This window comes from Cinclus cinclus, chromosome 2, assembly GCF_963662255.1.
Source record: "Cinclus cinclus chromosome 2, bCinCin1.1, whole genome shotgun sequence".
Taxonomy (NCBI): domain Eukaryota; kingdom Metazoa; phylum Chordata; class Aves; order Passeriformes; family Cinclidae; genus Cinclus; species Cinclus cinclus.
In genome coordinates this window covers 107,707,594-107,719,810 of record NC_085047.1, presented here as the reverse complement: position 1 = coordinate 107,719,810, position 12,217 = coordinate 107,707,594, and the positions used below count along the sequence as shown (strand labels likewise).

Below are 12,217 nucleotides of genomic sequence, written 5' to 3'. Positions count from 1 at the left end.
AAAAATGAGAGATAATTCATACAGTCATCTGTAACTTATTTGGATTAAACTTCATAGTATATCAATGGTAATTTAGTTTTATATTAAAGATATGTTTCTAAAATACAAAAAATATTATTCTCTAAATGTATTTTCTTTATATATTTTATTTATACAAATTATTTTAGTACCAGTGTTAAAAATAGTCTTTGAGATATTGTTAGAAAGCCTGCTGTTTAACCTTTTCTGTATGCACAAATGAATAGCAGTGATAGGTAGGCTGAGGAAAAGCATGGATATATTGAAAACTTCTCTTTCAAATTTCTGTGTCTCTTTGCCTATAAAGTCTTCCAGGGAGCTGCTTCTTTTTATAATGAAGATGTTTTAAGCATCGCATTTTAAAAGTTATTTTAAGAGAGTTTATTCAAAAGTGTTTATATTCATTCCATATGGGTGCAACAATCTATTTTAAAAATAGTATTTCCAAATTAAACTACATAAGGTTATTTTTCTAAGCGCATTCTTAGACAACTACCTGAGCTTTCTTTTCAGTTTAAGGAACCTTTTTGAAGTCTTGCAGCATCTACCTTTGCTGTGGAAATAAACAAGTGATGGGGAAGCCTAGTGGGGTCAGCCAGCCTGGGAAACTGCAACCAGGGCCAAGTGTTTCCATCGACATCATGTAGGATTTGGGGGGACAAATCCTCTTGTATGTGTGTATCTGCTGCAGGAAAGTGAGAGACTTGATTTATGGGACACTGTCTTGGTCAGAATTTCTGGGAGATATATAGTCTGTTTGATTTTTTGGTATCAAACTTGACTGTGGGCCCTTGTTGCATCTTTGAGCTTCTAAATTGCACCTAAATTATGCAGCTAATTTAGCTTAAAATCGATGAAGTGATTTCATGGTGTTAATTACAAGACAACATTGATGGGCGATCAGATCTAAAATGACTTTACTTTCCACCATTATTTCTACTGACCCAAAATTATATTTAAATTTAGATTCCTATATATCTTGTAATTTTAGCAGCTGACTTTTACTAGGCCTTACTAGCTGGCCTGAGCATTGGTGAGCAATTTTTTTGTACGGAAAGGTGAATCAAGAGTATTAAGTACAATATATAATGAGAAGCCTTTATTAAATCTGCAGTTAACTCCTCTTCTTACTAGCCCACATATGGGTGTCTGCTGCATGTGGTCTTATATACACATTTTACGGTTGTTATTGTGTTTCCAAACAAAGTAGTAACATAAGCAATCACTTTTTATATGGGTTTTACACTGTTGAATTCCATTAATCCCTGTGATTACGTGAGAATGGTCATATTTTGCTTTTACCATTGAAATGAGCAAATCTGTTCTCCACAAGGCATTTTTGTTGAATGAATATTTTCTTTAGGAAACATCGTGCTTCAAATAACTCTTAATTCCTGTGTCTTTTATGTGACTGTAACTGATACGCGTCACTGGACAGCTCTGTTGTGTTCTGACTCCCAGTTTTTGTATTTGACTTTGACTGACTCCCTTCCTGGTGGTTTATGGTACCTGCCCTTTTCATTACAAATCAGGGAGCAGTCAGGGCAATACGGTGGGTTAAAAAGTTTCAAGAACTCAGGAGACATCCCTCAGATTAATTACTTTCTTGTTCAAAACCCCTCTGTTGAAATACTCACCTTTCCTGTCATGCTGCAGGCCATCCAGCGAGAAAAGCCTGAGAAGTACCGAAAACTGCAAGATGCCAGCAGATCAGCTGAGGCCCTGGTGGAACAGATGGTGAATGGTAATTACATGGGAGTTGCTTCAGATAATCTTCTTAGGGATTTGATAAACGAACAGGTTCATATTTATCACAAGAATTATATTAGCACATACCGTCTAAATGGAATGGTAAAGTCATATTGCCTTATATTTTTTTTTTTATTATTTCTGAATGTTAAATCTGTTAATTAGAAAAGAGGAAAGGAAGTACTACCAGTTCAGTACCATGCAAAGAAATGCGTTTAGAAACTCACAGTAATGAATTGTATATTAACAATCTGTTCTGTGCAGAGACTTAAGTTGTAATCTTATTTTCTGAATTCTCTAAGCTTTGAAGTACATTAACACATCTGAGTTAGACAGCTCCAAAGGCATTACTTTAACCAGTTGGAGAAAATAATGTTTCCTGACTTTTAATATGCAATGTATGTTTTGTAATATGCATGTTTCTGTAATGTTCTTTATCATAGAAAATAGAACATTTTATTGGGATTTGGAAGAAATTTTTGGCATTTGTTTTTTCGAAGATTATAGTTGTAAACATTTATACAACGCTTAAACAAAGAAAAATAGGTGCAAGGATTTTGTCTTTTTTTTTTTTTTCTTTTTTTCCCCCTGAAAAGTTAGGGCGTTATGCCATTCTTTTGAACTTTTAAATGAGGGAAAACCAAAACCTAAAGAAAGTTAAATGAAAGTAAAACTGTAACTCATGCCATTGTTCTTGTTATTAAAGAAGGTCTTGCCTTGGAATCAAATAATTAACATGGGCCAAAATATATCATACTGATATGATTACCAGCAATACAGATGCTGAATAAATTGATATTTGGAACATATATTTTCTTTTAAATTGTTACAATGAATAATTAATAATTAAATTCCTGAAAGTGAAATGCATTAAGTCTGAGGTATTAACTGGCCAAGCTAAAGAAATGTGATGGAATCCTACAATTATTTTGCTAAAGTATGAAGGTGTAATGTTTAAAAGAGACCATATTTAACGTGTGGGACATATTTAATTATTATTACTGTAACAATAGCTACAACGAGTCCCTTCCCTGACCCCATGAATAAACTAAAGGCAGCCTGGTAACATCTGCACCCTGTTTGAAATAATTTGAGCACTTTTCCATGGTTGATGATATAAAAAGTTCAGATTGGGTTTTTTTTGTTATTTTTTCTGCCTGGGAGGATTGATTGTATATGACTTTTAGGGAAACATCTGAAATTTGCATGCTGACACATTGAAGTTCCTATTTTGGGCAGAATCTATCTAGGGCATATTTAACCATGCCCCACTCTTCCACTGGACAAATGAAGAGCTGCACCTCAAGAATTCCAGTTTATTTTCTCTGGATTATCTAGTATTTTATGATGACTAATTTTGGTGTTAGTTGCAGAACTCACTGCCATCTTAAATAATGCTTACCCTACACTGTAGTGCCTACCAGGTTATGTATCAAGTAGACCCAAACTCTGTCTTAATTATTCTCATGGGGTTTTAAATCAAGACTGTTTTTCTCTCCCTCAATCTATGGGTCCATTCTTATTCATGGGCGACATGTGGCTAGATGTACATATAAATATTTCTAGTATTTCTCAAATCACACCTCTTTTTCTAGGAAGTACACCTTCCAGCTGGGAGGCAGGCAGGCACAGGGTAGACTAACTTAGCCAGCATGACTTTCTCAACTTCTTCAACTGTGTCATGCATTATATTGTGGTAGCCTTGGTAGCAAAAAATGTTCGAGCGTGGCTGACAGGTTAATTGGCTGTGAAAATGAAGATCTCTTACTGTCAAGGTTTTAGGGAGGGAACAATCCCTTTGAAAAGAGAAACAATTCCTCTGGACTTGAAACCTTGTGTATTTATGGGACTTTCAACTGGTCCACTAATGCAAAGGCAAGTTGAATAATAGTATTTGGAATGGTTAATTAAGGCAGTAATTACCAGCAGTAGAGAGTAGAATAAATAATTAACGTTAGTTGATGAGAACTATGAAGAAATGGCAAATGGAATATCCTGTGAAATGCTCAAAATTACCCCTTGAGGGTAGAGGAAGTTAACTGCTGTTGTAAAGCCATTGCACTTTTATATACAACATATTCTCTATTTGTCTTTTCTTCCAATCATTATGACCTAATTGCAGTTAATGGTTGCAGTTTAGTTCAACTGAAAGTGAAATAAAAGTTAAGTAAAAATATTAACTGTAAAACTTCATTTCAAACTGTAATAAAGTTATGCAGCCTTATATTTTCCACAGTAACTCAAATAAGTTTCTATAGTGTTTATGTCTTGTGTAATTTTTTTATTATTATTATTTTTTGGTTGTTGTATTCACTAAGAACAAGAAGAATGATTTGCTGAATCTTGGCATGTTTGGAGCAGCCTTACTATTCCTTCTTACATTCCTGTTCCAGTGCTGGAACTCTTTTCCATAAAATGGGAAGGAACTGGAATTAATTCATGTGCTTGTATAGATTTGTGGGAGATGTGTAATTTAGCATCTAGTGGAGGGAAGATGTACTATGTTGTTTTAATGTGAAACGTTTCTAAGTATCACAATTTACAGATCAAAAATGATGATACTCCCATTGTTATTCTTTAGGGAAACAAGGCAGTTATTGAATTGATTATTGTCATGCATTTGCAGTATAATCTGTAATTAAAAGACCACACAAGGCAAACAGATTAAGGCATAGATAAGGTCAGAAGTCAAATGATGACGATTTTAATTGTATTGTTAATTTTTACTTACTCTGTGTCAATTAGATCTGGACTAATAATGATTAGATTCCTAAAGATTCCAATTATGCTGGCACTGAATTCCTGCCTTTACTTAATATGCAAAATATTCTTTCTCTTTGCTTATAAACAAGATTCTGAATGTAACAGATGAAAAGCATAAAAAGATGAAACTTCTGTTTGATTATAACAGCAAGTACAGAATGATATACAGAATGATAGTGAACTCCTGCTGTATCATTTATATTTATATTCTTCCTGGTTGTTTTTTTTTTTTTTTTTTTGTTTTGTTTTTGCTTTCCTTTCCCTGTGATAGGTAAGAGAGGGAATAAGTTTAAAAGAAACCCAGGATTCTGGAGAGAGTTGGATTGGTATATTTAGGGTTTAATTTATTTGTTCCTGAGCAGAGGGAAATATTCAGAGGAAACACATTTAAACAGGACACTCTTCTAACCTTATGTAAATGTTGTCAGCCACTGTAAGCAAAAGTATTTTACACTGGAAAGAACTGCCCACTCCACTAGCATACCTGTTCCTGTGTTTGTAGGCAGGGTGTCTGGACATTGCCCTTTGAAGGACTTTCCCCATCACAAGGAAAATCATTGATGCTTTTGGTGGGTGCTTCTTTACCCAACCACCCACATGGGCTGTGCTCTGCCTCTCCTTGCAGGTGCTTAAAGCAGTTAGGCAGTTTGAGTGGACATTTGGCTGCTGTAGTAATTTAGAATAAAATAAGGACATAAAAATGAATAATCAGAGTATTTTGACAGGAAGCATTAAAGGGAATACAAAACAATTTGTTACAATGAAACATGTAATTTCCAATTGCCACCATTCTGTGGAAGTAATACATTATCTTGTAAGTTACACGAATCTTACATTCTTGTAAGTTACAAGAATCAAAAGCTACAAAGAACCAAATATCACATTATTCTCTCACAGAACTGTGCAAATGACTGATACATTTAGCAAGATATATTTCACATTAAGTGGCAATTCCAAAGCACTTGCATATAAGGTGCTGCACAATTAAAAATATTCAGGCACAATTTGTTATGTGCAGTATACAAGGTAATAAAATTAATGGATGCACTTCAGATAATGATCTGTTTCCTCTGGGTACAGTATATTTATACAATGATTATACCAGAAGCTTTTAGAATGTGAAACATGAAAATATTATGAACCAACCCCTCTTCATAAAATAATGTTTTACTGGAAAATGGGCTTTATATTGTTTCTTTGCATGCTTGTACTGTAAAGTTGCTAAAGTTAATGAAGAAATCAGTAGTTATCAGAGAGGAAAATTTCAAACAGGACAAGGATTAATGGAGTTTATTAAGGAGTAATAAAGTAAAACACAGGAAGTTCTACCTCAGCTGAGAGGAAGAATTTCATTACTTTGGGGGTGGCAGAGCACTATAATTCAGTGCTGCCCAGGGCAGTCATGGAGTCTGCCTCTGGAGGCATTCCAAGCCCCACCTGGGCATGTTCCTGTGTCACCTGCTCTGGGTAACCCTGCCTTGGCACAGGGGTTGGACAGGGTGATCTCCAGAAGTCCCTTCCAGCCCTAAGGATTCCATGATTCCGTGAAATTCTTGATATTCACCAATGGGTTAATCTTGCCCAAATGATCTCAGGTGCAAGTAACAGCCATTTTATTACATCCTTCTGGAAATGACATGCTGGCATCTGACGGACAATTTTGATTTACCTGAATGGACTGAGAAATAAGAGTTTTATAGACACCGTTATGGAGATTTTATCTTATTATCAGTAAGATATTCTGTCTTATAAGAAGCATCGCTGCAATATTTTACCAAACATGACTCTACATAAATCAGTTTTTGTACTGTCCACTTCAGGAACATGAAGAACAAAAGCATTTCTTTCTCTATGTATTTATGGAATCACATTTTGACTCAAAGGTTAGATGTTAAATAAAAGAATTAAAGAAAAATTGAATAATAGTGGCTATTTTCACATATTTAAGTATGCCATGTGAAGAGGGACCTGCGAGCAAAATAAGAAAGGAGGATCTGGTGAATCTAGATTTTCATCTGAAATACAGTCATCTCTGAATCCTAGAAGAAAATATTACAGTGACAAGTATTATTATGTGTGAAGAATCCATGACTGCACTTCTGGTAATCATAACCTTGCCTAAGGGTACTGTGGCAGCTGAAAATAAAGGAAAAGAGGAATAAATAAAGTGATCTTTTTATATCTAGTCTGCCAAACTTACAAGCGATGTCTTCCAGGTTGAGAGATAATAATTAACACAGTGACAAAGATAATCTGCTCACTGTTACAAATATACAGCATTTTTATACTCAACTCACAACAGAAACAATTGTTGAAATTCAGCATAGTTAAAGTCTTATTGTCTATATGTACGTTTGTTCTTGCTGTTGTTAAGATTTAGTACCTGTGTGCCTGGTTGTCTGTAAGTGTTATTCAGATGTGCTGTGCCATTCAGGTTTATTCTGCCTCTTCATGTGCTCACATTAGAAATTACACTTCTAGAAAATGTAGTTATGCTACCATATCTACAAATGCTCACACACACTCACAGAAGACATGATCACTTCTGGATTTTAATACAGTGTGTCAAAATCCTTTTTGACCTCTTCATGCCTCAAGGTTCATTTTATACCCTTGCTCAGTCCTTAAAATGTGCTCTTCAGTTTTTGAGTATAAGGTGGATGTGAAGCTGCTCCAACCACCACAGTTGCCAATATCTATGGCTTTCTATTCTTCTTACACTTTTCCTTTTTGAAATGCTGTACAATTTGTTTGGCTGGGGCACCATCCCAGAGAAATGGGATATCCAGAGAACTGCTATCAGGTACTGCACAGTCTGTTTCCAAGTGGGCTGTTTCCAAGCAACTCTGAATGAAATAGCCCTGAGCTGAATCCAGATCAGGATTTGCCAGAGCACTGGTGCTCAACAGCAGACATGATCCCTGATTATCATTTGGTGTGGATTGCCATGTACCATTCATTATAGCAGTTCCTTAGAATATTTTACTATTTAAAAATTCTAGTACTTTTTATTACTTTTTATTGCAATATTTAGCTGTAATTAGGACTGTATTTCTCATCCTACATTCCAAATTTGCTATGAACTTTACTATCTTTAATCCTGATAAAGATTTTCCTGTAGATTTGGAGTGCAGATTACAAACTAGAAAACCCATATTCAGTAATGTATCAAAGACTGCAGAAGCAGAGCATGGAAGGCTTTTGTCATATTTGCGTTTAAACTTGCTTTAGAGAAAAGTACTCTGATTTTTACTATTTTGATTAAAATATAGCTTCTGTTTAAATGGTTGGCTATTGTATGACTATGTGATGATATTATTAAAAGTGCTCTTAAGCCTATGGCATTGTTAAATGATTTGAGAATTTTATTCATTTGGAAATCAATGTTGGCCCTATTGCTATGTGTATCATTACATGTCATTACAATTTTAAAAATGTTAGGATCACATTTAGACTTCCATTGAAAGATAAATGAGATGGTTAAGTTAATATTATTTTGAAATCAACCTTAGGTCAAGTTACCAAGTGATTATGAAATATGTTATTTTAAGATACATTTTCTTATCTTACTTATGTATTGCTTTACTTTCTTCACAGAAAGTGAAGAAAATGCCTCTTACCATTTAATTGTTCTAAATAATTGCCTTGTCCACCATAACCAAAGTCAGTTTTATTTTATGAACTGTAATATAAACATGATTATTGAACAACAAATAGAAATAGGCAAACTACATCAGAGAAATCAATCACTTTGAAAATAACCATAGAGAAGCATCACCTATGATTTCTTGGTTTTCTTCTTACTGTCTCCTCATATTCATTGTTGGATTCTCAGGACTGGCTGAGATGGAGTTTTGAACTGGTACTTTGTTTATGCCTTATGCTATTTCTAAAATAATGTGTAATGCAAAATATAGGGGTTGGATTATCAGAAACTGTGGAATATAATTCCTATTAATTGTAGTCAGTTTTTTACAGAAGAAAAGCCAGCAACAGTCTTGTACATTAAAATCTAATTACAGTCCAGGCATAGTTTTCAAAATCCAGCTGTCAGGCATTTTGTGATTTCTTACAGCAATTTTAATTAGCTTTATGTATTGTGTCTCTACTTTCTTCTTTATTCCCATTCTTGTACTTTAATGTATTTTATAATTCATTCCCATAGCAACAAATGTACCCAGGCAGCAACTTTAAATATTTTTATATGCATTCCCTACTAATGTGTAACATCTGTAGATTCAGAACTGTTACTTGGTGATAAATCATTAACTGGTTTCATGAGCTCTCAAATAGAGAAATGGAATTGTTAAACTACCCTATTTTTTTCCTTTTCTTTGTAACTTGTTACCTTTAAGTATCTTCTTCTCTTGTTTTTCTAGAGGGTCTGAATCCTGACAACATTAGACAAGCCTCAGAGCAGCTGAAGAGCCGCTGGATTGAGTTCTGTCAGTTGCTGAGTGAAAGACTGGCATGGCTGGAGTACCAAAATAACATCATTGACTTCTACTCCCAGCTGCAGCAACTGGAGCAGACAGCAATTACTGCAGAAAACTGGCTGAAAGCACAACCCACACCAGCAACAGATCCTGCTACAGTAAAAACTCAGTTAGGAAGATGCAAGGTTAGAGATTCCTCTTCAAGTTTTTTATGTTATTGTACTTCATAGGTGTTCAAGGGACAGAGGACAGATTATGACCTAAAACATTTCAGTATAAAAATGGTAAATAGACTCCTCGGATTTACAAAGTCATTATTGAAAATATTCTTTTCAAGGCAAGGAAAGACTGGTAAAGAAATAAAGAGGAAATAGAATCCATGTAAAAGTCTGTGTCCTTGGTTCCTCACTAAGAAGATGTTGCTCATCACCTCTGTTAAGGATCTGTTCCTGAACACTGTCTTCAAGTCCAAAATTCTGCCATTGCAGTCCACTTCTTACATACCCTGTGTTCTGGTTCAGTGTGGGTTGTGTAGACAAATGGAGGAATATTCCTGTCACAATATGAGAGAATCACAGAAGTTGTACAAAAACTGTCACACCAATTCATTTATAATTATCCCTAATTGTTTTTATTTATGTGCTGAGCACCATAAAAATTTGCTTCTCTTTCTGACTGTAGACAGCTCTAGGGGTGGGGGGTTTACAAGCCAATATTGATTTACAGCAGTATATTGAGATGCACTATAAATTGTATGATATATTTGTAGAAGTTTGACTTTAGGAAATCTCTGATTTCAGAAGCTCTCAAATAGAAAATATTGAAATCCAAATTGAAATCTATGCTGTTACTTCATTTTGTAGGTATTTCCCAGCTGGCATTGTGCTGACATTGTACTCTGTTCTCATGCAGAAAACCTTACTTTGAATAGGCCTGCTATGAGTTGCACAATTGGCTTACTTTAATAATTTCTTTTCTGTTCTCTGGTTGCACAAGTCACAGTGAATACAAGGTATAATAGCACAACCTCACTGTATTCTACAGCTTCCTGAGAGGGGGAGTGAAGAGGAAGGTGCTGATCTCTTCTCCCTGGTATCCAGGCACAGGGTGCATGGGCACGGTTCAAAGCTGTGCCGGGGGAGGTTCAGACTGGAGTGGGAGGGTGTTCAAAGAGTGCAAAAAAGAGGATGATGTTTGTAACAAAAATGGAGAGGTGGTCGCTGCCCCAGCCTGACAGTCTTTAAGGAGCCATTTGGAAAACATCCTTATCAACAAGCTTTAACTTGTCAGCCCTGAAGGAATCAGGTCATTGGAATAGATGTTCCCTGAAAGTCCCTTCCAACTGCTCTGTGCTAGCCTAATCTTAACCTCAGCCTCTAATGTGTTACTGTGAGGCTGCTAGAAATCACTGGGCATCTTCATCTCTCCTTTTCTACTTTATTTAGTCTGCACATAATCTAACAGATATGGGTCCAGGTTTATGGTGTATGTGGTGTTTTTCTCTTCCCAGCTTCACAAGAAAAGGATGTTCCTTAGGCTTGAAATTTTAATGCACAATCTATCTTATTTTCTTTGAGCATAATGTCTTGTGAAAGTGACTTTAAGCAGTGGTATCAAAAAACAATTTTATTGGGACTAGAGATATTGATTTTTGAGGAAAGGTTTAAAGTTAATTGTTTTGTATTGCAACTGGTGTATTTGGAAGCAAAACAGTTGTGTAAAGTGCACTGAAACTGTAGTGATTTTGTGGCACTAGTGGCTTCATTTCTTGGGTAGTCATTTCTTTTTTTGTTTGTTTGTTTGTTTGAACATTCAGGATGAAATCATTCGAATGTCAACCCTGCAGCCTCAGATTGAACGGCTAAAGGCCCAAAGTCAAGCACTCAAAGAAAAGGAACAAGGACCAGTGTTTCTGGATGCTGACCTTGCTGCTTTTACCAGCCATTTCAAACAAATATTTGCTGACATGCATGCCAGAGAAAAGCAGCTACAGACCAGTAAGTGTTCTTGACAAGAGGTCAATTTGCCTGACTATCACATATAGGTGTTTATATTTTGGTTTCCCAGTCTTGCATTTGCTTTTGTGATACTAAAACAGTAGTGAAATTCAGGTGCTCTTATTTTACAATTAAATTAGACTTACAAAAATTATCAGTTCATTCCATATTTTATATTAAGAAATCAAGGGAAAGTACACTATTCAGAAGCAAATCTTCCACCCCATGTAGTTCTGCCATCAAACTTCCTCTTGTTAGTATGTTTATGGACAGATTTGGTGATATTTTTGGTACCGTAAAACTGTCTTTGTTTATTTGGATTATAAAACAAGGCAGTTCATCTCTGTCAGTCAATAGAGAGGAAAGACAGCTTAATTACAGGAATGAATCTGCTCTTGATTTTCACAGAATAGAAATGTAACTCCATAAATCTCATCAAAGACATTATCCACCTTAGTGTATCTAGATTTTCATCATGTGGCCAACTCTTTCTTATTTGCAACACAGAACACCTGACTGTCAGTTTTAACATTATGTGTGATATTTTTAGTAAAATGAATTTTTCGGAAGGGGCAAAGTAGAAAGTGAACTGTTCCTAATTAACAATATGTAGCACATCAGTAATTATTGTACACTTTCTGTAATAGCTTATGGAAATAATAAAGTATTAGGCAAAAAAAAAAAAAGGATTTGGCTTTTCTCAACAACAAAGATATTATTTGCCCCTTAAACCGTTGATATCTCTAAATTACTGTACTGATTTGAAATTTGACATAGTGCTAGCTCCTTCTAGTGGATTTTTCTTATATTCCTCTTAAGTTCTTTCAGAGAGAGTCTTAGGGTATTGTTTTTTTCTGTGCTACATTAATGTACTACTGTGGTTATTTTGCATGTGTCCATATGTACAAACTGTTGAGGTGATAATGCATGGGAGAAGAAATAAAATGAAAGTGTGCCATAGCAAGTGATGAAAGAAATAATTGTACAAATTTAACATTAAGGAATGTAAAGTTTTTTTCATTACCCCAAATTCAAGAAGAGCAAGATGTAAGAACCCTTAAGGTGACTATGATGTATGTGCTGAAATCAGTTACCATTCTCCCAACAGAAACATAGTAAATAGTAAATACTGGTTTCTTTATGATTTCTTCTCTATCTAAAATTCCATAATTGTTTGGTTTACCACATCAAATTTTGCTGTAGTGAGAGGTGATCAACTGACCAGTTGATTGGTCCAGTAAGGTAATTATTGTT

General features: G+C 35.1%; 1 protein-coding gene across 2 annotated transcripts in view; it reads left to right on the top strand.

Moving 5' to 3' along the window:
* Positions 1-12,217, top strand: part of DMD (dystrophin) — a 767,992-nt gene that overhangs the window by 107,630 nt on the left and 648,145 nt on the right. For both annotated transcript variants that reach the window (XM_062488103.1, XM_062488102.1), the window contains 3 exons: positions 1,675-1,762; positions 8,910-9,151; positions 10,783-10,963. In XM_062488103.1, the coding sequence (XP_062344087.1) occupies positions 1,675-1,762; positions 8,910-9,151; positions 10,783-10,963 (511 nt within the window). The remainder of the gene's footprint in view (positions 1-1,674; positions 1,763-8,909; positions 9,152-10,782; positions 10,964-12,217) is intronic.